The 26,514-nt window shown below is 44.4% G+C and overlaps 1 protein-coding gene across 4 annotated transcripts in view; it reads right to left on the bottom strand.

The window, feature by feature from the left end:
• Nucleotides 1-26,514, bottom strand: part of JADE2 (jade family PHD finger 2) — a 167,868-nt gene that overhangs the window by 96,473 nt on the left and 44,881 nt on the right. For 3 of the 4 annotated variants that reach the window (XM_066618226.1, XM_066618225.1, XM_066618227.1), the window contains exon 4: nt 15,701-15,858. In XM_066618226.1, coding sequence (XP_066474323.1) covers nt 15,701-15,858 — 158 coding nt within the window. Of the gene's footprint in view, nt 1-2,037; nt 2,108-15,700; nt 15,859-26,514 lie in introns of those variants that run through there. The other variant, XM_066618228.1, reaches the window with a different exon arrangement.

Here is a 26,514-nt window from a genome sequence, read left to right as displayed (position 1 = left end):
TGCAGGGACAAAATTCTTTCACTTCCCACAGTAGGTGGGATGATGGATTTCAGCAGGGTATTTCTGACCGCAAAGCCAACGCCATGTTCCCTGGTTTCATTTGGTGGTTTTCCCTGCCAGAAAAATGAGAAATTTCTCTCCTTGACAGATCCGGAATCTGGCAGCCTAGTCTCTTGAAGGGCGACGATGTCCATCTGCAGTCTGCTCAGCTCCATGTCGATGACAGCTGTTTTGCGTGCGTCGTCTATTTCTTGCAGGTCATCAGAGAAGCCAGGTGTCATTGTCCTAACGTTCCAGGTGCCCAGCTTTAGGGCAGTAGTTTTCTGTTTTCTGTTGCATGGTGCAGAGTTGTCGATCCGCTTGTCGGTTTTCACCCTAAACCCCACGCACCCCATGAGGTTAACGGACCGTGGCGAGGCAACACCTTACTGGCTGGGGACTGCCCAGCTTAAGGCGGGCGGTAGCTGCCCAATGAGATGCAATTATCTCTCCCACCGTCGGAAGCAGCCCCTGGCGTCATGCTCTACGCCAATCGAGCAAAGACTTATAACCGGTAAACTGCTGCTTCCCGTGTTGTGCCGACACCGTATGGCAAAGTTGGAGTGTCCTCTCCAGTGCGCGAAATATATTATATTTATATAATATCACTATGCAAATTAGTAGAGCTTATTGTGGGATGGGGAGAAAACCCCTTCTATGTCTCCCTTTTAACTGAAGGGTGAGAATGGCTGTTTTCATTGCTAAAATAATTCTGAAAACATTATGTGACTTTGATAATTAGATAAATAATTCCAGATGCTTTCGCGTTAGTAATTTGGCTGCTGTTACAGTATTGCTCCATCTTTCCCCTATCAAAGCTTACTCTCAAACACTTTTGGCATCACTCATGCAAATTCTAAAATATGAGCTAATTCATTAAACTGAAATTAACAATGTGTTATAGCAATCTAATCCCACTTTAAAAAAAAAGAGAATTAACAACAAATATCTATTGCCAGAGAAGTACCTCTCAGCTTGGGACTCTTCCAGATCTACCAAGAGAGTTGTCTAGCATGGGATTTCTCTGTATGGCAGGGGTTCAGATGATAGTGTCCTGTACTATGTGCAATGACATTTGGAGGGGGTGAATATTCCTTCTTTCAGCCCCTCCCCTAGGAACAAAGGTCACACTTGTCATAAAATATATGTGGACTCTTCCACTTCTACATCATGCACTAGGTTGGGAATCGAAGTGAGAGTGGGAAGGAAGCAAGCAAGCCCAAGACCCACTTCTAGAACAAGAAACTTTTTAAGACTGCCCTGTCTGTGTCTTCCCCTCTTAAGTCTGAAGGATCTACAGATTTATTGCAATAGCCCAAGAATTCTAGAGTGATAATGATTTGGCCCAAGGCCATCCAATGAGCTTTCTGCCAAGGTAAAGATTTCAGTACAGGTGCCTAGCATTCAACCCCAGCATTTTATCTACTGCATCACAGGAATGAAACTTAAAACCCTAGCACAACTGTTCAGTTTCTCCTAGTCACAGTGACCAACGTTGATGGCAATGAGTAAAAAAACAACAACAAAAAACATGTTTGCCTCTTCCCAGCTTCAATTCTAAGCAGTTGTGCTGCTTTGCTGCAAGCTTTCCATACATTTAATCAGAAAAGCCTGCATCACCACCACACTTACATCAACAAAATGTATCCATTCTCATGACAGCTGCCATTTCATCCCAAACAATGCACTTTTTAAACTTTGCATGAAACCACCCGTGTAGTTTTACCATCCTGTGCAATGCTGTCAATTTTGCAAAGACCATTTAAATGCCTGAACTTCCATTCCAGAGTTCCATTCCAAATCAGAGAGACAGATCAAGGTCAGAAGGCAGGGCCTGAGGAGCTGCAGGCTTTGATCCTGCCCATTTGGCTGACTACAGCCTATTCCCACATATCTACTTGTGATTCAACCCTGTTGAATCATCAATAAAAACAACACAATGAACACTACAAATTCCATTATGCATTGTGCCTTAAAAAAAAATATGAATATGCATACTTTCCCTTGCAGATTTGAGCATCCCATAGCAAATCTGTTCCGGGGGAGGTGTCTGAAGCATAAACTCCATTCTTTCAAGAGCTGGGGGGGGGGGGGAAATGCCACATAAACAGGAAGACTAAACGGCCAGCCAGGATGCAGCCTTTCTAAAATAGATCCCAAGCTGTTTATCGCTGTATTAAAATAGCCTGACGCTCAGCAGACCAGATAAGTCCAGAGTGTTGATGTTCATGCCATTTTCACTTTAATATATTTCCAGCAAAATGTGACAGGTTGAGCAAGTGAATTATTTAACTCTGAACTCTAATTCATCATTCAGGATACAACTGCTATGTGCACTAAAACAGAGACCTTGAGAATACAAACACTCACAACCTACAGCAACCTCTCCCAGGGATAATCAGGAGCCTATTATTAAAACACAAGAGATTAGAGGAACGTTTTCAGCATTTTATGGAATGCTTTATAGACACAAATTGAATCAAGACACTAAGCAACAAGTAAAGATCTGGCTCAGTTCCAACAAAAACAGAGAGACAGATTTTGGGGGTGAGGGGATTGCATGGCAGAAGGAAAGTCACTGTGTTATAAATTATCACCAACACTCAGTCATATTCGACTGGTAGCACCTGTTACATATCGGCTGCTAGCGATAGCAACTGTTAATGCATATCCTTCAGAGACAGAGTTGATGTGAAAACTCCTCTCCCTGGCAGGAATGTATTTGGCAGTAGGGGGAGCTGAATACTCACTTGTCATTCTCTGGGTCTGGGGAGACCCTGTACATGCAAATCAGTTGCTGAAAACCAAATGGGTTGTGGCAACCAGTGCAATCCCACAGGTCACACAACTTTCATGTTAATCTGCCTTTAAATGGCCTCTCCACTAAGGACTTACAATTCAGGTAAACAGATTTCAATGGAAGGAGGTGTGGGCAATAAGGATGATGCAGTACGCCTGGAGTCAAACAAGCAGGCATGGACAAAACCCAGGAACAGGAGAATCTCTTCTAATGATCTACCCTGAACAGACCAGGGGGTTTCAAGAATTGTACTCCTCCATCTAAAGCTTATCAGTTTCCCAAACAAAGAACCCTGACAAAATCTTTTCCTCTCTACAATAAGCTGCAAACTCTTCTCTCCTCACTATCTTCTTCTTACCACCAGCACCACCACCTCTGTTTGTGATAGTTGCTTCAATGATGGCAGCTGAAATCACTCAGTATGGTTCAGGGCACATCAGGCAAGCATTTTCCAAAACAGCCAATTTCAGGTGGGTCCCGATTCATTTCAATATTTTATATATTCAATATATTAGACTTGATGATACCATGGTATATGACTGCATTATGGGAACTGTAGTTTGAACAGGCTACTCTGTATATGCTTTTAACAATGATAGTCAATGGGACTTACTCCTGGGTAAGTGTGAGTAGGACTGCAGCCTAGGATGGTTAAAAATTTTCCTGCTTGATGATGTCACTTTCAGTCATGACATCACTTCCGATGGGTCCTGACCAATTCTCCTTCTAAAAAGTGGGTCCCGGTGCTAAAAGCGTGAGAACCACTGAATTAAGCCATTCATATTTCGGAAGGGCTACAATTAAAAGCTCAACTGTCTGAATAAATACTGTTTTGAGAGATGTCTTGCACAGCAGGAGAGCCACAGCTCTGCATCCAAAAAGTCCCAAGTTCAATCCCTGGTATCACACCCACATCCTAGGCGTGGCTGGCAAGGATCCCAGTCTGAGACTCTGAAGAGCCACTGCTAGAGTAGATAATGTTGAGCTACATGGACCAACAGCCTATCTAAATTCCCACGCAGCAATGCAGGGATGCCGGCATGGCTACCACTGTGTCTCACAGAGGATTTCTGACTGCTAGAGGTCTCCTCCAGGAGTAAGCCGCAGCAGATTTTATAGGGAAACTTGGGCCTGCTTGATTGATTCTCCTTCATTAAGCTATGTGAATTTTTGCTGGCAGACTCAGAAAGGGGCTTGTGATTCAGAGTGCCCTGCCATCAATCTCGCCTCCTTCCAGACCCAATCTGCCCTCCTCCCACCAGTTCCACCTTCCCACACCCCATTCAACTCCCCTCCCTACCTCCCTTCAACCCCAGCATGGGCTTACCTGCTGTGGTGGGTCTCCATGGAACCACCAGCATATTGGACACCACTCCGGCCTCCCCACCAGCAGACCTGCAGCACGCGTTGGCGAAGGCTGCTTTGCAACTGCCGTAAAACACCCTACACTGGAGCAACACTAGTTATGCAAGTGAGGAAAAAGCATAGGATTGGGCCCGGACTCAGAAAGTCTGAAATATAGTCAGTTCTTGTTATTGACTAGAGTTATGTTCTCAGAAAACTTAGTGGACACCAAATTAGTGTATATGGAATCACTGAGCCTACGGTTCTAGGATTTGGTTCTAGGGAACCTTTTTCACCATACAGTCTATGAACTTTATGAACCTGAATCTTAACTTGAAGTCTATGGGGCTGGGTGATAGCAAGGGCTTATCAACATCTCCAATATCTGTCGTTTTCTTTTCCATGCTGGTTATCCTTCAATTCATTGAAGGTTGCTGGCCCAACAACAAGGCCTCAAATTTCAGCAGTAAGAAGGGGATTGCTTCACCTGTCGTCCTCCTCCACCTGTCTCTTGGCTCCTTCCCTGGGCTTGCTCCTGCCCCACAGCAGCCCTCACGTAGCCTTCCAGAGACCTCTCATCATCGCCAGCTGGATTCCTGAGATGATACCCAAGATGATGGGGTAAGTCTGGAAGTACGTCTTTGGGTAAGTCTTTGGAAGTGGACACAAATGTGCCCAACAGTTCTCCACAGGTCAATAACAATGCCCGTCTGATGCAGAAAATTCAGCCAATCTAGACAAAATGGAACCAATTCTAAAAAAACGAGGAGTATAATTGGCTGGATGCAATTACTGAAACCCCTTCCCCCATTGGCCGTACACTGTATAGGTGTCTCTTCATCTCACCCCTTGCATGACGCCGGTGCTACCTTCTGCTCATGAGGAGGCCGCTGTCTTTTCCTCTCACAACACCTCTAGCCCCTGCCTGCCATTCATAGTTGCACCAAGCCCCCCCCCCAATTCTGAGTGTATGGCAAAACATTCGCAGATAATGAGAACAAAGTTGCAGATAATGAGAGAGGTGGCAGTTCTGCCCCTTGCAGATAAGAGAATTTGAAGATAGCGAATTTGCATAAAAAGAGAGTTGACCATATGCAAGAAAGAATAAATGTGGCCAGGAGGAGGGGGGAATGTGGTGTCATTCTTCAGAAGCTAAGAGTTGGCTTCCACGACTTTTGACCCACAATACTGAATGTGGCACACTACCCATGTAGAGCGGCCTGCCAGGTACTTGATAGCCCCACGGTTTTTGAAATCCCAGGCATGCAGCAAAATTTATGGATGTTAAATTATGGGCCTCTGGTAGCCTGCCACATATGGCTAGGAGACTGTCCTTAGCTTGATGAGTCAAAAGTTGCACAGGTTTGACCCACAGTGAAGTAACTAATATGAAACAAATGGGATTAATTATCTAAGCAGCACCGTTTTTCCAGAATTATTTCAATAATGAAAACAGAGATATATTCATCAGAACCACCTAGTCAAGGACAATAGGAACTGTGGTGGGTTCAGTTTAATTTTTTGTATGTGCACACAACATTCATGCATCTCCTATGTGCTTCAAAGCCTGATCAGCTGGTCAAAATCAGACAAATATGATCTATTAAACTGTTGATGAAGTTACAGAATAATAACAGAGGCATGTTGCCATTAAAAATTATTTACCATTAAGAGTACAATGAGGTTCATACAGCTCTATGATGGGGAGGAATTACTGGAAATAATTCAAGTTTACGTGCTAATGGGAAGGGAAGGGAGGGAGGATGAGACCACACTTGTGTCAAGTGCTTTTAAGGCTGCAATTCTACACACTTACTAGGGAATAAGTCAGTGGGACTTTCACCTTGGTACAGATGCTTAAGATCGAGCTGCATGCAAAAATGATGTGCTAACTTGCCTTTACAAAAAAAGCAAACAAGCAGGTGGGGGAAAAAAACAACTTTTTTTTAAACGCACATGTCATGATTGTATACCATCATTACCAATATGTAGTGCACAACAAACAACACTGGATACAAGGTGGGGTATGAAAACTTTAAAATAAATCTTTCCCAATGAAATCAGTGAGATTAGAAAGCGCTTTTCTTTGACTGAGGTGTACCCACAGTCTTTTAAGAGCATTGCATTGGCAGAGCCTGATACCAAGATGTTCTTAACATATGATTTGGAAGCAATCCGTAGATGTCCATGCATTAAAATTGTAGCTCCTTATATTTAAAAAACATATATGTATCTATAGCAATTGTGAGGAAAAATCAAGGATAATTCTCTCATTTTGTGCTGGGCTTTTGGGAGTGGAGGAGAGAAGCAGCTGCTTCTGACAACCCCCAATGCCTGGCACAAAGTGAGAGAATGACCCTTTCCATAAGTCTTCTGAACCCTGAAAGAGGAGCAAGTTTGTTCACATTGTGCTTCAGAGGTATTCAGAACAAAAAGTCTGCTCCTTCTCTCAGACCAATGCTAAGTGAGAGGCTGGCTTCTGCCCTGCCCTGCCCTCCTTTGAATCCTCTGCCAATGCAGAGCACAAAGCGCTGGTGGGCTTCTACTAAAATCGAAATTTATGTGTACTATTCCAGTGCTAATTCAAAGGCTTACCTTTTTGTAAAATGAGGGCCACAACAGCGATAAAAGCACTGAGCCAAAACAGAGCCAAAAGTATCTGGGAAACTAGCCAATGAGAAGCTTTCTTCCTTCTTTTTCTCCTGCTGGGTGCAAACTCACAGGAAATCCATCAGACACTGTGTACTAATGTGAGATTCAAAAATCGCAGGGAAAACGGATTTCAAATCCTGTCACTCCCAGGAAGAAAGTTCACATCAAACATCACATTTTATGAAATATTAACATGCTGGACCTTGATACTGTTGTCTAGCACGAACATTCAAACACTGTTGCTCAGTGACCCGGAATGTACTTCCCAACAGATTCATATGACGCACATATTATCCACAGAAAAAAGCACTGCCAAAAAGTCCCAGCAGTGTTTGCAAAGCATTCTGAAATCTTTCACTATATGGTGATTATCACCTGCTCGAGCAAAAGTTGTTCCAATTCCTGCAGGGAAAAGCATGCTTGTAAAAGCACATTCCCCTCCTGTGATCATACAAGGCTGCCTATTGGTCCATTTCAATCAGTGCTGCCTACTCTGACTGAAGCCATTTGATCTCTATAAAAATCCTCAGGTACCCCCCCTTAACAAAGTCACACAGCTTTAAAAGAAAAGGATGGAAACCGTAAGTGATGGCATAGCATGAACAGCAAATCTGCCAATACTAGCAGTTTAGAAACAACCAGTGGGGCAGATAATCAAGTTGGGGAACAGGAAGGTCAGTAAGCAGGACAGTCTGTACATGAATGATACATTGCTCAGGTTGAGGTATCAGACGCAAGTCAGAAGTGTAATAGGTAGACGTGTTTGTTTCTGGTGAGTAAAACAGGATTACAGCCTAAGCCTTAATGAACACAATGGGTTTATTTCAAAGTAAAATAAACAACATCGTATTCAAATGCCTCTAATCACAGGCCAACACGCATTTTGCTTCCTTAAACGTTACACCAATTCCTGGGTATATTTGGGGTGCTGATTCCAAAAATGGCATCCATTTTGCCCTACTACATCTAGTTTTGGAGATATAGTATAGCCTCATTAGCAAATGGTTCAAGCAGCTTCCTCTAGAGGAAACCTACTCCATGGCTTCCTCATGAGGAAGCTGCTTGAACCATTCGCTAATGAGGCTATACTATATCTCCAAAACTAGACGTGATAGGGCAAAACGGATGCCATTTTTGAAATTGGCACCCCAAATTCATATCAAACCACCATAAAGTTTGAGAAGAACTTTTCTGTCCCTCAATTTTGTAGGCCTGTGTTATAGGAGTATGTTAAATTGTACTGGATACTTACATCTCTTGATCCCTGCAGAGTTAGCAGCTTCAGCACACCCCAAGCTACACAGCTGAAGTAGAGAGGAGTCTAGCAATTCCTTCCTCTGGAAAACTATGGCACATGGACTGAAGCACCTGAATCCTGCTGCCAGAATTCCTGGTACAAAAGGCCGTTTGCATTACAAGTTCTCCTAACTTTTGCCAGAAGAGAGAAACAAGGCTTATGGAGGGAAATAGAATACATATGACGAATTAAACAGACTTCAAGTGTGGAGAAGGAGCTTATGACCAGGCCCAGATCTAACAAAAGTATCCGGAATGCATCTCTGACCTCATATTTCTGTTTTTTATGATCTTTCGTAAGCTGCTTTCGGTCTCTGTATGGGGTGAAAAGCGGGATAAAAATACAGTAAATAAATATTCAACAGCAGCATGAAGAGCCCTGGCACTTCTGGCACTAAAAGGATTCCAATTTTCAGAATTATTTTTCCCCTGCAGCAGATTTTTAAACTAAAATCCTTCTTGTGTGCCTTACCCTTAGCTTTGTCATTCACAAGCACTACAAAACATTCCACAGCCTAGTTTGAGATATGCATTCCTAGAGGCATCGGGGAAGTAGGACACTGGTTCATGATAGCCCAACTAAATGATGATAAAGCAAGCAAGAAAATCTTTCCCTTCATGAAGCCGACTTCATTATTTGGAAAGGAGGAACCGAAGCAGAGATCAGCCTGTTTCCCTCCTGGAAAAACTTATCTGGTCACAATCTAAGCATCTGCTAACTAAGGAAGATGATTTGTCTACAGCAGGCAGCAGAATGATTTCCGAAATGTGTCATGACTTGCTGTTGCCTCCCTTTGGTTGCTTCCAGGCGTCTTATGCAGCTCCTTTCCCCTCCAGGAATTTCAAATGTAAATCATTGTCAAGAATGACAGCATTAGCACAACAGAGTCCAGGACATTCCTCTTCTGGCTGGCTTAAACCCTACAGCATTCATTTTCACATTTGCAGAGGCATTTACACCATTTCATTATAAGGGACCCTCTCAAGAGAGCACAACTGCCATTTTCATTTGAGTGAGTATGAATTCCTCTGTGGTGCTTATCAGAGCAAATTAAAACATAACTAGGAAGAGGAAGAAGAATGTCACTGAGATCTCAGCTGAACCAAATTCTCCGATGGCAAAATTTGGAATCTGTCAGAAACTCCTTTCCTTTTTTCATGTACACAGACACCGGAAGCTGCCTTATATCAAGCCAAGCCATTGGTCCATCTAGTTCAGGACTGTCTACACCACCAGGCAGTGGCTCTCCAGGGCTTGAGGCAGAAACTTTGCCAGCACTATCTGGAGATGGAGACCTTCTCCAGGCAAAGCGTATTTTCAGTTACGGAACTACAGAATCTCAGTGACTATGAAGCTTCCTCCAACTGCCTATTTTTGAGGGTAGAAAGGGAGGCTTAGGGGCAAATAGTTTCAAGGTTGCAAGGGGAGTGAGTCCTCCCCTTTGAGCTCCGAAACCTCATCTGCAAGTAACAGTTAGGATTTCCCAAGAGTTGTTTGGCAGGAGGGCGTTGTGACTACTTTCAGAGGGCACAAAATCAATCCAAATAATTGAGGCTTTTATTAAACTGGGCAGCTTTGTGACATCTTGTAGCACTTGCTCTTTGAAAAACGTGGAACCCTCATTCACTTGGACCAGGATAGTCAGACTGAAGGGGAAAAATGAAAAGACTGTTCAAGAGCCAACAATGTAGCAGTTTCATCTATATGAGAAAGCAAGTGGTTTCAGACATCAGAAAGCCTGCCGACAACAATTCCAGCATTAGCTAACTGGGGCTGATTTTACAACATCTGAAAGAATCTTTCAAGAGTCTGGAATTCCCCATAAATTCCATTTTATTTGAAGGCTTGCTTCTGGACCAAATAAACATATATTGCTGGGTCACACGTGTACAGAATGTTGAGGATTCAGGGGGTTTTTGGTCATAAAGCACATTATACAAAGTGCTGTTTATGGCCAGAAGTCATAAACTTTGTGCCTGAAACCTGCTTTCCCCTTTCAAATGTGGCTTTATCTAGCATAAGATAGAAAGTGGAAAACACCTGGACAAATGCATATGTCCCTGGGGACATTTAGAGAAGGAACAATGCTTGCATACATCTCCTGTCCCTGCTTCCTGTTTGCTGCCATAAAGATATTCAACAGTGTTGCTATTTATAGGCCACTGTTCTCACTCTCCATTGCCCAGCACTAACCACAGCAGTTTATGCCAGGGCAAAGCGGTTAGGTCATCAATCCTTACAAGGTGGCAGTAACTGAGACACAAAAGACTTGGTAGGCGATCAGCTATCTTAAAAACTCACTTCTTCTTTTGAAACCTAAATGAAGAACAGCTGCCTTAAAATGCTCCTGTGAGAGTGTTACCCTTCTTTAGCAAATGTGAAAATAAAGGAAGTTGCAAGTAAGCTAAAGTAGTCACTTTACTAGTAACACTGAGCACCCAAGGTGCACCTGCTCCGCGGGCACAGGAAGCTGCGGTTTCCCTCTCCATTTACCGGTTTAGAAAGTCATCTTGATCCCAGTGTGCAGATGACTGACTATGGATGAATATAAGGAAGACACAGAAGAAATGAAAGAAGTACAGATGAACCTGATTGGAACCCTGTCCACAGCCAACAGAAGGACACGTAACACAGAACTGTGACAGGTACTCCTGTGTATGTTCAAATGGTCAGGGCCTACCGCTGGGAGCAGACAGTGTGGAGGTGGAAAGGGACACCTTCCATCAGTGACAAGGTGACCAAACTGAGGGAATACAACTTATCTGAAATTTTTGCAGCAAGTAGTGAAATGAGATTGGTTCTCTAGGGTAACTCAATTCCACAGAACAGTGGTGCTCATGGTGGGTCATGACCTGCCAGTTTGTGAAACGCTTCTCCCTTCCCTTTAAGGGGCAGGTGAAGGGTGGAGGTAGCTAAGGAGGGCAAGGAAGGCTGCTTTTACTTACTGTGTGTTAGGGCAAGCAGCAAGAGGTGCAGGAAGCTCTGCACAGCCCTCCGTAGGGCTCCCTGAGGTTTGGAATCTTCAGAAATAGCAAGCTCAAGCCACCTCCTGGCTGTGTTTGCAAACCAGAAGTTTGCTGCCCTCACCCCTCATCTGCAAAGACTTACTCTGGGAGTAAAGTTCCTAAAACGTTTGAGCACCACTGCCATTGAAAACTAAAGGCAGTGTTGCTAGTGTTCCAATTCAAGCTCCCTGTAGTTTCCTCCTCTGACTAGTGGTCCTTATAATGCAGAAAGTAGAGAATCTGTGCTTGTGCTACATGACTCCTGGCTTCACCCCTAGAGCACTTAACAAGATGAGCTGAGCAGGTCAGGGAAGGAATGGAATAGACAGGTTCAGAAAAACCCTTACTCAAGAGTCATGGTTAGAGGTGTTTGAAAACAGCATTACTGACCTTACTCAGAAGTAAACCTATTGTGTTCCGTAAGACTTAGGCCAGTGGTTCCCAAACTGGTGAGTCACAACCCAGTAGGCAGGGAAGCACTTGTCTCTTCCCTTTTAAGGGACAGGGAGGGTGGAAGACAGTGACACAATCCCCAGGATCATGCTGCTGCTGGGAACAGCAGGGTTTTTAAAAAACCTACCAGCAGCCAGTGCTGGAGTCCTGGGAGGTCCGGGGAGCCCTCCACAGGGCTCCCCATGCCATCAAACATATAAAAGAAAAAAGGGGGCACTTTCAGTTTTTGTTGCAAAACCAGAAGTGCCCTTTCTTTGTTATTTTTACATGTTTGGAGGTGTGAGGAGTCCTGCAGAGTTCTCCCTGGACCCCCCTGGACTTCCCAGGACTCCAATGCTGGCTGCTGGTAAGTAAAAATAAAAAAACCCCTCCCATCCCCAGCAGCAGCACAATCCTGGGGATCACACTGCTGCTATAGCCCCTCCACCACATGCACTTAGGGTGCTCCCAACTCCCTTGTAGGAGTTTGGGAAGCAATGACTTAGGCTAAAATCCTATCTTACTCACTGGAAACACTTTTACAGCACAATCCTAAATTGCACTGGAGTAGGCAGACCAGTGAGTTTGTGCTGTGTCCAGTACAAGTTTGGGTTGACTGAGGCTTGACATGGGGCAAGGGGAAACAATTCCCCTTACCTGAAGAAGAATCGCAGTGGCCCCAAAGGGTCTACTTGGAATTGCGCCACCTTTTTAGGTGGTACAGATTCAAGCAAAACGTAGCAGCCTGAAGCTGCTCCAAGCCGCCTGGGAACAGGGCTAGGATTCAACAAAACTACTGGGTCCTGGCCCTGCCTGCCACTCGCTGCCCACCCACTTACAGGCCCGCTCACCCCCTGCCCTCCCCCTGCCCCAAAACGCCTCCCCCCTGCCTCCTACCCTTCCTACACAGCTTGGCTGGCGTGAATTCACTTGCTGCTGCCACTGCAAAGGCTGGATCTGGTCTCTGTGGGTCGGTGCACCTCTGTGCACTGGCACATCTTATTCGGAGGGAGGTGCAAATGTGCTTTATGGCACGTTTGCGACCCTCCCAGGCCGACACAAGGGACTTGCACCGGCCCAGGGCACACTTAGGATTGCGCTCTTAGTCATGGTTTTATGGAGCTGGAATTGGAAAGTGTCCCCCAATGGCTTGGGGACAGTAGATTATTCCACGGTTCAGAAAATCAGACAGAACATAGTGAAAATTCTACAAGCCTCTGACAATGCAAATTTCCTCATCCAGAGGAAAGCTGGTGGTATGGCAATAGAATTTTCTTTACCTTTCAAAACATTTTGTGATACAACCCCACACATGACACTGGCTATAATCCCATCCACACTTCCCTGGGAGTAAGCTCCATTGATTATAATGGGACTTACTTCTAAGTAGACATACATAGGATTGGCTCACTGTATCCAGATAGGACACCTGGGCAGGTTTACCTACACATGGAGTTGGGTATGTTTAAGCCCTGATTGCAGTGGGCTTATGGGAGCCTACCTCTGTGCTGGATTGCAGCCATATACTTCAGAAGCCTCTTTATTGGGACGAAAAAGCAGATCATGTTAAACAAACTGCCTGTCTGCAAAACCTACTTGCAAAAATGTGAACTCGTTTAGTCTGGCTTTAAATAGGTACCTCCGGACTAGGCAATGCCAGGCTATCACTTTTCATCTTGACATGGCACCAAAATCAACCTTCAGCACTAGAGTAGGACATTTATGACTCCAGACTGTGGTTGTGTATCAAAGTTGGTAAAAATAGATATTCCACCCAGCATTCCGTGAAGGATTACATCAACCTGAAATTTCTTTCTTCTTCTTTTTACAGCTTTCATTCTGAGGCATTCATATTTCTCATTAAAGTTTTGTTTTCCAGCTTTTTTCTATGGTTGCAGGAGATGAGTGCACAAAACTTTATTTCCTAACTTTCCTCTGCCAACTGCTGTTGCTATTGTCACTGTCAACCAAGCTGTGCTTCAGGCAAAGTTACTGACTTTACTGAAATGCTTCCATCCTTTTGGGGGGGGGGGCAGTAATTTCCTGCATGCAATCTTAAAACACCTTAGTGTGCTGAAAAGTCTTCCCTGAGTTCTGTCAAAGCACTGATTTTCCTAGATTAACCATAGTCTCCAGAATGATAGGTAACATGATAGATATGGTTATCAAAGTTGGTTGAAAAACCACAGGAAGAGAAATAGTACAAACAGGCCAAATTCTGCTTGCAGAAGGCAGTCAGTCACTTTTGCTGTATGTCACATGCAAGAGTTCATTTATATTAATTAAATTAGGATACCATCTATTCAGGATTTAGCATTTAATAAATAGTTGATATAGAGCGCTGACAAATGGGAGATTCAGATCCTTCCTCTTCCTCTTCTTTTGCAGAATCTTGAACAATAATTTATGCCCTTGTGCCAGCACACTTTCAGCCTCTGTCATCAAGGGAGTCACTGTAAAGAAGCTGCAGCCATGGTCAGCCTCATCATGTGTTACGTTCCCCATGGGACTGCATTCCTAAGGACAATAAGGTTGCAACATGTGGAAAAGATTTTGAATGACGTGCAGCGCAATCCTATCTTGCGCTGGAACAGGTAGACCAGGAGGCCTGCGCTGTATCCAGCACAAGATTGGGGCCAGAATCAGCTCAGCCAGAGGCAAGGGGAAACTCTTCTCCTTACCCCTGGGGTAAGCCATCACAGCCCCAATGGGTCTCCTTGGACCTGCGTCACCTCAGGAGGTGATGCAAGTCTGAGGAGAACGGAGCGGCTCCACGCTGCTCAGGGAATGGGGTTGGGATCCACCATACCCCAGCCCCGCCTTCCACTGCCCACTTGCCTGCCAGTCCCCTGGAATGCCCTCTGCCTGTCCTCTCCCCGCCCTGGAATGCCTCCCTCCCACCTCCTCCCCACCCTCCACAGACCCCTGCGTCAGCTGATGCAAACTTCCCTCCCCACGTCGGCTTGGAGGCTGGATGCAGCCTCTGTGGTCCAGCACATGTCCCTGCGCCAGCTCAATCAACTCATGAGGAAGAGTAAATGTGCTTTATGGCATGTTTGCAACCCTCCTGGGTCAGTGTAAGAAACTTGTGTGAGCCTGATAGTTAGGATTACGCCCTTAACTGATCAGAAACTAGAAGAACACGGCTTTTAAGTCTTTTACGCAGAATGCAATTCTATGTGCATTTGATGTATGTGAATTTACAAAACAGATATTGGTGTCATTCACCCCTCGTGTTTAAAGTCTCATCAAGGCAACATTTTAAACTTCTGATTTGTTCTATAATCTTGCAAGTTCCTAGGAAAGGCAGAATAGGAAAGTTGTAAAATACAGGTAGTGACCAGGATTCATTACTTTGAACTACTCCTGCGGCCTATCAGCAACATACAGTGGGCTTTCAGCTACTAACTAGAATGTGGCTGGCTGACTCCACTCAGATTGTTTAGATAGAACAAGGCGTGAGTATGTGTTCAGACACATAGGGTGCATTCCCAAGAGCATGTGAAACTTTGTTATATCCTTTAAACCTTCACATCACACTTGCAATCACAGCTCTCTTGGAGACATGGGAAGAGCAAAGACAAGTTGTGACCAGGATAACCACTGGGTCCTCCTTCCTGGCCAGAGCCCAAGGCAGTGGAAGCAGCAGTTAGAGTCACCCATGGTCCTCAAGCAGCCCCCCAACCAGTCAAATCTTCCTGGGGATAGTCAGCAAGAGCTCAGTCTTCTGTATTCACACTTTCCACTTCCAGGCAGGGAAAGCAGAAACTATCACACTATCTTTCCAACAGATATTAAGGCTTTTTTCTCCATTATGGTCTTCCTTTTGAACCACGTCCCAGACTGTAGTGTGTCTGTACCCTACATTGTGCAGATTTTTTTTAAACTGACTTCTCAAGTTCCCTCACTATTTTATTAAAAATCTGTTTATCCTGCTTTTCCCTTCCCAAAAGTGGAGTGTCTTAAAACAAATGATTAAAACAACAATAGAACAAATCAGTTAACCATTTTTTTTAAAATCACAAAAGAAGCACTGAGGCACAACAGTGGCACTGCACTACATATGGCCTGCTTCAGCAAAACAACTGGGTGCACCTTACCACCAGGAAAAACAGTATCATGCTTACTTACCTAATCACTGGTTCAGGAATTGTTTCTGCATTTGCTGGCACTTGTACACCTTTCTCCCATTCTTGCCTCCAGGGATCTGCAAGGATGTAGTATTCATCTGGGCTCAGCTGGTAAGAATCTGGGATCTTCATGGCTGTTATCAGATCGGTACGAAAAACCTGAAGAAAAAGGCAATGGGATGCTAAGAAACAGGATGGACAACCAGAGCACCAACTAAGCCTTCAGAAGCTGATGCTCAAGTTTCCATCAGCTACAGCAATTTAACAAAGGAAAGCCTTATTCCAGGAATTCCCAAACTTTGCAGCATTGTGACCCATCTCATCCACCATGGTGGGTAGATATCCCTGGTGGTTCTGGAAGACTCTCCTGGTCTGGTGATCCACTCTACAGGCCTCTGCAGGCCTCCAGAAGCTTCCATGAGCCACTTCTAGAGGCTTCCAGAAAACCAGTAGTGGCTTCCGAAAACCAGAAATCACTTATGAAAACTTCTCAGGGCCATTCTGAGGCCTGCAGAGGCCTGTAAAGTGGGTCGCGGAGCTGGGGGAGGCCTCAGTAAGTAATGGGAGACCAGCACAAAGGCAGGCAGAAGAGCCCAGTGACTCAATGTGCTTGGGTTCATGACTAACACTTTGGGAAGCACTGCCTTCTTCCTTGCATAACTGAGGGATATGATTAAATGTATGGAAACAAACATGGGCAATGAATTAGCTCCTCCAGACATGCCAAGGCACTACACTGATACTGAAAACCGCCAAACAGAGAGACTAGTAAGGAGACTGGGAGCCTGTTAAGCACAATTGTTAAACACAATTGTTAAGAACAACTGGAGTAAGAGGGGAAGGATTCCTGGCACTGCGTGATAAAGAACGCTCAAGGGAATATTTATTTATTTAGATTTATAACCAGCCTTTCCATCCTTCTAGAAGCTCAAAGCAGCTTAGTAAGACAAGACAAGATTTAAAAAAACAACCAATTTAAAACAGTCAATACAATAAAAGCAGCAAAGAGAAACCAGTAACACTCTAAATCAGTGTTTCTCAAACTGTGGGTCGGGACCTACTAGGTGGGTGGCGAGCCAATTTCAGGTGCTTCCCCATTCATTTCAATATTCTATTTTCAAATATATTAGACTTGGTTATCATGGTATGTGACTGCTTTGGGGAAATGTTACAGACCAGTACTTTTAACAAGCTACTATGTATATTCTTTTAACAATGCTAGTCAGTGGGACTTACTCCTAGGTAAGTGTGGGTAGGATTGCAGCCCAGGATTGTAAAAAATTGTCCTGCTTGATGATGTCACTTCCGGTCATGACATCACTTCCAGTGGGTTCTGACAAATTCTCATTCTAAAAAGTGGGCCCCGATGCTAAACGCGCAAGAACCACTGCTCTTGCTAAAGGGGTCCAGAACAAAAAGGCTTGCAGGAGGTCAGCAAGGAGGTGGCAGTCCTAAGCGTTGGGGGAGAGTTCCACAGGCCAAGCACCACAGCAGAAAAGAGCCTGTTGGAAGCCAAACACTCAAAAGAAGCAGTACCTGCAACAGAGCCACTTGTTATGACCTCAAAGGACAGGCATATTCATGCAGAATATTACAGAAGAATATGGGTATTTGGGACCAATCCTATTCAACTTTCCAGCACCGATGCAGCCTTGGCAATGAGGCATGCCTGCAACCTGAGGTGGAAGCCTCCTCAAGATGAGGGAATGTTTGTTCGCTTACCTTGGGGTTGCATTGTGGCTGTATCAGTGCTGGAAAGTTGGATACGATTGGGCCGTCTGTTTCACAAGTCAACTATCTGTCAGCACAATGTTATGCTTCCTCCTTACTCACAAAGTTACTCCACTGTACTTTGGTGTAAATAAGATGACTGTGTGCATATCTCAGCAGCAGACTTCCCCAGCCCTACGCCTGGGGCAAAGGTCCGTAATGGAGCCCTCCGCAGGCCGTCGCCACCGCCCCCCACAAAAAACCACCCTCCCCAAATCACAGAGCCTTGCGCGACCTCCACGCACGTCAGGGAAACCTCTGAGGTTCCTGACACTATAAACTATGCTTCCGGTTTTCTGGAAGCACAGTTTCCGCCCCCCGTCAGGAGCCTCAGAGAGGCTTCCGCGGGGTCCTAGCAGTTCGCACCAGGGGCTTTTGCCCTATCAGACCTTATGGCAGGTCCACAACTGGTATATCTGTGCTCTGTATTACAGTCCACATTAATATGAAAGCAAGCCAATACTGAAGCAAAAAAAATATATTGTCTTTCCTTCAGAGAACTGGGAATTTTGCTCAGCACAGCCATAGAAACACTAAATTTAAACTGCCTTAGCCTCTAAAATAACTCAGGTTTTCTACTGTGTTAGCCTTTTCTAAGACATGCTGGTGTTTTCTTATACCTGAATGGGTGTTAACAGAATTCAGCAGAGCATCTGCACAGCCGTCCAATTCTCTCATCTTTCATTTTTGTATTATTGCCAGCAAACCAGCTAAAACTCCCTTGCACTTGATCTTTAAAAACTGTTCCTTTCCAAGCACAACACTATGCAGCATCAAAGATACTGGACTGTTGAGTGCAGAGATGTTTTTCCCCTTTTTAATACAAAGAGTCTTGCTGAAGTAACAGAGTGGTATGTCACAACAGAAAGATACTTTAAAAGGATCCCTGTCAGTAACCAGCCCAGCTTAGAAACTGAACATAACAAAAGAGCAAGCTTCCTGTCTCTCTATTACAAAATGGACTGAATGGCATGTAGTTGTTAATGGTGGCCAAATAAGTATTATCAACTAAGGTTGCAATCCTATGCAAGGTTACAATCCTATCCTATCTTTCTGAGTAAACTACATAGGATTGGGCTGTGAATTTCTGTGCTGCCCTGCAGGACCTCAGGGTGGGATTCAAGGTTCTCACCATCCACAACTCACTGAGGTTGATCAGGCTCTCAAATGTATCCGGGCCAGGCTCATGAGGGAGCTTCTTAACTGGTAGGTAAACCCAGGTTGCTCCCAACTCTACCACTCTAACCACCAAACCACACCAGCTTGTTAAATAAAGACTGGAAACTTAACAGGCTCTTGCTGTGGAGTCTAACAGCCCAATCCTATCCACGCTGTCCTGGGAGTAAGCCCCATTGACTCTAATGGGACCTACTGCTGAGTAGACATGCATAGGATTGCGCTGTAAATTGGCAAGGAAGCACAGATACACAGTGAAGCCTGGGGTTTCAAATTCCTATCCCAGAGATACGGTTGCAAGCGCCTCAGCAAAGAGACAAAGAGTGAAAGTGAGCAGACAGAGAAGGGAGAAAGTTTGAAACCCAGACCATTTATGGACAAAGCTCATCGTCATGAGCTTCATTCCAAACAAAGCTTCATCATCATCGTCATTCATCTCATTCCATGATGATCTCATGGAAGAGATCATCGTCACTGAGCTGCATGAAATCCTCTGTCTCTGCTGGAGAGAAGATGGAGTACCTCAAGACATGAGGGATGCAAACATCATCACGCTGTACAAGAACAAAGGTGACAGGGGTGACTGCAACAACTACCGCGGCATCTCTCTCCTTAGCGTTGTAGGAAAGCTGTTTGCCCGAGTTGCACTAAAGAGGCTCCAGGTACTTGCAGAGAGCGTCTATCCAGAATCGCAGTGCGGATTCCGAGCCAACAGGTCCACCACTGATATGGTATTCTCCCTTAGACAACTGCAGGAGAAATGCAGGGAACGACGACAGCCACTCTTTATAGCCTTCATAGATCTCACGAAGGCTTTCGACCTGGTCAGCAGAGATGGCCTCTTCAAGATTCTCCCCAAGATCGGATGTCCACCCAGGCTCCTCAGCATCATCAGATCTTTCCACAAGGACATGAAGGGCACTGTTGTCTTCGATGGCTCCACATCAGACCCTTTTGACATCCGAAGCGGAGTGAAGCAGGGCTGTGTTCTTGCGCCAACCTTGTTTGGGATTTTCTTCACTGTCCTGCTGAAGCAGGCCTTTGGAACTGCAACAGAAGGCATCTATCTCTGGACCAGATCAGACGGAAAGCTGTTCAACCTCTCCAGACTGAGAGCAAAGTCCAAAGTCCAACTGAAATGTCTGCGTGACTTCCTCTTTGCCGACGATGCAGCTGTCACTACCCACTCTGCCAAAGATCTCCAGCAGCTCATGGATCGTTTTAGCAAGGCCTGCCAAGATTTTGGACTGACAATCAGCCTGAAGAAAACACAGGTCATGGTTCAGGATGTGGACTCATCTCCCTGCATTACAATCTCTGCGCATGAACTGGAGGTTGTCCATGACTTTGTGTACCTTGGCTCAACGATCTCCGACACTCTTTTTCTCGATACCGAGCTAAACAAGCGCATCGGTAAAGCAGCTACCACGTTTTCCAGACTCACAAAGAGAGTCTGGTCCAACAAGAAGCTGACGGAACATACCAAGATCCAGGTCTACAGAGCTTGTGTCCTGAGTACACTTCTGTACTGCAGCGAGTCATGGACTCTTCGCTCACAACAGGAGAGGAAACTGAGCGCTTTCCACATGCGCTGCCTCCGACGCATCCTCGGCATCACCTGGCAGGACAAAGTTCCAAACAACACAGTCCTGGAACGTGCTGGAATCCCTAGCATGTATTCACTGCTGAAACAGACGCCTGCGTTGGCTCGGTCATGTTGTGAGAATGGATGATGGCCGGATCCCAAAGGATCTCCTCTATGGAGAATCATGCAAGGAAAGCGCCCTACAGGTAGACCACAGCTGCGATACAAGGACATCTGCAAGAGGGATCTGAAGGCCTTAGGAGTGGACCTCAACAGGTGGGAAACCCTGGCCTCTGAGCAGCCCGCTTGGAGGCAGGCTGTGCAGCATGGCCTTTCTCAGTTTGAAGAGACACTTGGCCAACAGTCAGAGGCAAAGAGGCAAAGAAGGAAGGCCCATAGCCAGGGAGACAGACCAGGGACAGACTGCACTTGCTCCCGGTGTGGAAGGGATTGTCACTCCCGAATCTGGAATCCTTTTCAGCCACACTAGACGCTGTTCCAGAACCACCATTCAGAGCGCGATACCATAGTCTTTCAAGACGGAAGGTTGCCAACATGAGTATGGACAAAGCTGCTCTCCAAACAGGTCTACAGCGCAAACACATGTACTCTTAGTTCCTGCAGTCTGCTTTCAAGGTAGAAGGATCATGGGATGTGGATGCATACAGCATGGGCTTTATAAGAAGTCAGATCACTAGTCCATCTAGCTCAGTATTGTCAACACTGACAATACTGTCAGCTCTCCAAGGTTTCAGGTGGAAATTTGTCTCTGTCCTATTTGGAAAATGCCAGGGATTCAACCTGTGACCTTAAGCATGCAGAGCATGAGCTCACAGCCCCTTTCTGATTTAACCAAACCCCATCACAAGCAGAGAATTTCAAGATCACTGAGTGAATGAATTGATGCTGTATCTGCTGAATGGAAGGCAAGGTCAATGTCTCTTCTCCCAGAAGTGAAGCTTCTCAACAGGAAGAAAACAACTGTAAATAACCAGGGACAATCCTTAGCTGCTGCACATGATGCAAGAGCTCTAAACTATCAGGAAGCTCTAACAGGCTGTTGTTGTTTTTTTTAACTTGCATGAGAAGGCTTTCTTTGACAGAGAGCCCCTAAAAATATCAAGAGTGGAAGTAGGAAACACATGTCTCATGTAAGTACAATTGTCAGGGAGCTGCAATTGGTTCCAGCTCACTTTAGAGCAGCAATTTTCAACCTGTGTGCTGCAAATGGTCTGCAGGTGTACCATGGGAGTTTGGGAGAGATCATTTATTACTAGGGCCATTAGGGGATATGAGCCCTCAGCCAACAGTTTGGTGTGCCTTGTCAACTTTCAAAAACCTGATGGTATGCCTTGACAATTTTAGTGCCTTGTCGGAGTGCCATGAGATGAAAAAGATTGAAAATCATTGCTTCAGAACAGTAATTCCCAAACGTTTTTGACTGGTGCTCCCTTGACCTATTGGGCCATTGGCTGTTTCCCCATTTGGTCTACAATCCTATACAATCCTATAGGGTGGCAATTTTTTTGCAAGGATTCTGTGGTTCCCCTGGTTGGTTTCTGCGGCTGCCTGGGGAGTCATGGTTCATAGTTTGGGAACCACTGCTTTAGAGTATGCATTTGGCTCACACTTGGGTTTGCCTTTGTGCAATGTGTGAAATGGCCCAAAGATGGATAGTCAAGAGACTCCTGTTCGCTAGAAAATATAACAGCCTGAAATCACAGGGCTGGCCTGACTAGCAGCCAATGGATATGTTCTTTTTTAAAAGGTACGTAGTGTACCTTAGTGGCCTTACTGACAACACAGTAGGTTACCGAGTGTGCAAAAGAACCAGAAAAGTGCAAAACCTTTCTGTGGTTTCATTTTCTCTCTCATTTGGACATCTTGGAAAAAGCAGACAGGAAAACACTCGTAATTTAAGAGAAAAGGAGAAAATAAGTAAGCAAAACGGTGGAATATAGCCATGCTTATATCCAGAGTCTGCGGTCAAACACAACAGATTCACAGTGATCCATGAAATGCTACACCAAGATCTATGCTGAGTCTTGCCATTATGAAGATATTACAACCTTATGGATAATGACGGGGCTCATACCTATTTTGCTTCTAGACATTCCCTAATATGAGGGTAAAAAGAAGTAACTCCTAAACAACTCTATCACAGTAAATAAGGTTTTCCTAGCAGGAAATAGCTTGTGAACTATGATTTGACTAGTGCAATTCTGCCTCTAAGGGAATAAAGGGTCATTTGTAAATGAAAATGGATGATTCCGCCTTTCTTTTGCCATCTGTTATTATTTAAAACAATAACCTATAAAACTAGCAATAATACGCAGACCCTACCAAGCTCTAATCAGTCTGTCTCTGGCAACTTCTGTGTTACCTTATGCGAGAACAGAGATGGATCAGGTGTTTCCATCAGATGCTATTTAATTTATTTCCATGCTTATTCTCAACAACCTAACTACTACTCGGCGTGAACTGTCATAAATGATTCAAAGGCAGTTTCAGACTTCTAATACAAAGAGAAAATGCTCTGGAAAGTATTTTGGAAGTCAAATCTTTATAGGAAGAGGGGATATTTAACCCCAGCAGAGAACTAATATTTAGGTCAGTTCATTTAATCCTGGAAGCTTCAGTTGATAACCCAATTAAAGCTCAAGTACAACAACATAAGCAACCTTTTCTATAATGTCAGGGTTCTGCGCTGTACACTAGCAGCTCTTTCTGTTCACCACATTTGTTTGGAGAGCTTTTCCAAGCACATCTAAACACAGCAAAGCTGAACTGCCCAGACATAGTCGGGATGCATCTTCCAATAAAAACATAATTAACAGCCTACTCTTTATAAGTCTGGGCTTGAGAAAGGTCAGCTTCCTTGAAGTCTCTATCTGCCAATATAATATAATTGTTAAAAATGCCGTGGTAGCATTTGATTATGCTGCTGGTGTGAAAAAAAATTAAAATGAGATTAAGATAAATGCTAATTAAACATGAGACAGGATCTGCAAAAAGATGCCAGAATCCTCGCAGTTTTGCATATCTGGATATCAAGCAATAAGACAGCTAATAAAAAGGTGCAATGCTAATCTAGGACCTTTTAGAAAACATAATGAATACTGTTGCCCTTTCAGAAATGCATTCCATGTGTTTGCTGTTCTCTGCCACTATATCAGGCTAGAGGCTGTTTTAAGTTGCTCAGTCCTGCCAAGTGACTATCTCCTAAGTGGCAAAGCAAACAAGATAAAGCAAAGCCTTTTACCTTGTCTATGGAGCTTTCAGCAGATGTCTAGTTTGCCAAGTACTATGTATCAATCAGCATTTGGTGACCATGGCAATCTGCCCACCACATACTAGATGTGGTTTAATGACAATATTTAATGTTCATTTTAAACCTCACTCTTTTTCTCTCTACCTCTGGCAATTATTATTCAATGCTTTTGAATTTGAAGGGTCTGGGGGAAAAACAGCAAATGCATTGATGTGGCAGAGGGCAGACAGGGAGCACTCAAAAGAGAGCACTAGAGTTGCTTGAGAAGGAATACGTCAAAGTGACAGAAAAAATAAGAGGGGAAACAAAGTTGGTGAAAAGATCAAGAATGCTGCTCTTGCTCAATTTAACTTCAGATGTCAGCATAGCATTCAGGAAGAGTCAACAGAGAGGGACAGAGACACTCACAGAGGGACCTGCATTTCCAACAAAAGCTTTGCCTATTGTTTGTATGCACAGCTCCTGTTGCCAAAGAGACAAGCTTCTATTCAATAGTTAAAGTAGCTTGTCTCTTCAACTGTAGAAACATCTTCAGTAAAAACAGCCAGCAACACAATGGCAGCATGTTCAGCTGTTTCGCCCATACAGTATATAACATTTTTTTCTTTGGATTCTAAGGTAAGGAATAGAAAAGTAGATTTGGGGCTCATCAAAACATGGGGAAAGCAGAAAGCATGAGAATAGAAAGAAATGTGAAGAGGATGAAGAGATCTGTGTAACTCTGTAATCTGTGTAATTTCATAGGAAATGAAAGGACCACGGCGATGTGACCAAAGGAGACACAGAAAAGTGTCCAGAACAGGATGATGTCTTGGAAGACTAAGGAAGGGAAGGATTTAAAAAAAGATATGACTGACAGTATCAAAAATGGTAGATAGAAAAAATGTAAAGGTGCTTAAATCTGTCCAGAAAAAGATATTGGAAAGGGTTAGTGAGAGTAGCGTTGGTGAAGCAGCATGGACAAACGCAATATTGGAAGGGATCAGATACTAAAGAGCTGGTTTGGACAGTACACTCAAAGCAGCCAAAAGTTAACACTGGAACTACCCCCTTAGGAACTTCAGTGCAGAGCCACTAAGGAAAAGAAGCAGCAGGAAGCAATGATTCCAAGCAAGCTTTGACAGCCTGCACCAAAGCATATGGCAACACCATCCAGTTCAACATCCTTCTCAGAGGGGGGCCACCAAGTGCCCTGAGGAGACTCATAAGCAAGTCTTGGCAAAAGTAACCCTTCTCAAGCAGTTTCTCCCCAACTGGATAATATTACCTCTTGGTAAAAGATTCCTTCATCTATTCTCACACCTAATAGTCATCCTCTGTGTAAGTGTCCAACCCAATTTCAAAGCATTTTCATTGAGAACTAAAGTAAGACGATAGGAAGGAAATGCTGAACTACAGCGCTTGAGTCCTGCCTTCCCAGCTTCCCAGGAATGGATTGCGTGCTTATTAAATGCGTGCTTCTCTTGAGCCTTGAACCTTCAACAAGCATCTGCTTTCATACCACATGAGTAACAAGGAGGTTCTTTTCAGACTTGCTTTGGATAAGGGGTAAAAAATACAACAACAGAAATTATGTGGAGACTAGAAGTGAGGAAGGGGGGCAATGTTTCACCTGCAGAATGATAGTACAAGCTGCATTAATAGCTCACTGAGTATCTTGTTGGTTTATGTGCTCCCTGAGGCATCTGGTGGGCAACTGTCTTCTTGAGTTCTTAAGGAATTTTGGGCACTCTAGTCATTACCTTGAAACTACCATAGACCTGCTGAACTTTTGTGGTCCAAATTCTGCAAAAATCAAGCTCTTAAGATCAAGACCCTGAATGGCTTTGACTGTTCACTTAGACAATGACCCCAAGTCAAAACCATTTCTATTTGCTGCAAGAGATAAGAACTGAATCTGAACACAAACAATGCAAATCAGAGCATCATGTCTGCAGTTTAGGTCTTTTTACTGGATATAGGTTTGGACGAATGTGGGCAAATCTGAGTATGCCAAGTGAGGGATTACCATCAGTGTATTTTACAGCTGAACAAATAGGAGTTCAAACATGGCTTATCCCAAAACACGGCAAAACATCCAGAGCAGGACTAGGAAAGAGCAGCCAGACATCCACCCAATATTATGCCTTAGCTGGCAGGTGTGACTATGTATTATAAGTGCACACTGCAAATATGAAAACTTGTCTACCACATGAAATGGCAAGCTGTTGCAGACTCTGTCTAATAGGTTAGCGTTCAGGGATGATACTGCTCTCTGAATCCATATAAAGAGCCACAGATGGGAAACTCCAATGGCGTGAATCACCCAAATACTTTTAATAGGGGATAAGGAGATAAAAGCTAACTCCATCTAATCTGGCTGTCTATCTGCTTATTGTCCCATCCAAACAGCATCTGAACTGCCGCCCAATGAACCCCTACAAAGGGAAAGATCTCATTCACAGACCAAATGTCATCAGACTTAAGCGTGCCTCTGTAATCTCTGTTATTGTTGCAGTAAAGTGCTTTTCCCTCCTCACCCTCCCCACCATCTGGAGGCCTTTCTGCAGAGGGTGGGCTGAGCAGAGGCCATGAATGAAGAAGAGCAGCTTCGCCTAATTGACCGCCAGCTACCTGACAATTTCCTGCTTTTGCTTCATTCACCCCCCCTCCTGCTTCTGTGCTGCAGGCACACAGGCAGCAAGATCAAGCATTAAAAATCAATCCCTCTGGGGTTCTTTTAGCAGCAGCAGGTGGACCCATCTTCTTGACATATGCCTTGGTGAGAATGGAATCTTTTTGTTTTGCAAGGGAGCTGAGCTCCTTACCATAAAAATGAAATGCATTTGTGTTTTTCTTCCAACTGCTACCTGGAGCCGTTTATTTAATTCATTCTAACCACCGGATGGCTTAATGGGGGTCATGGCTTCTCTGTTTTTGAACACATGCTTGCCTGCCACAGCCACCAGTGGCATTTTCTTGGCTGAGAAGCTTAGATTAGGCTCTGTGCAAGTCATTGCACACTAGTAAACCA

The sequence above is a fragment of the Tiliqua scincoides genome, chromosome 2 (genome assembly GCF_035046505.1).
Source record: "Tiliqua scincoides isolate rTilSci1 chromosome 2, rTilSci1.hap2, whole genome shotgun sequence".
NCBI classification, from domain to species: Eukaryota; Metazoa; Chordata; class Lepidosauria; order Squamata; family Scincidae; genus Tiliqua; species Tiliqua scincoides.
The sequence above is the reverse complement of the archived record's forward strand: the minus strand, read 5'-3'. Positions and strand labels throughout refer to the sequence as shown.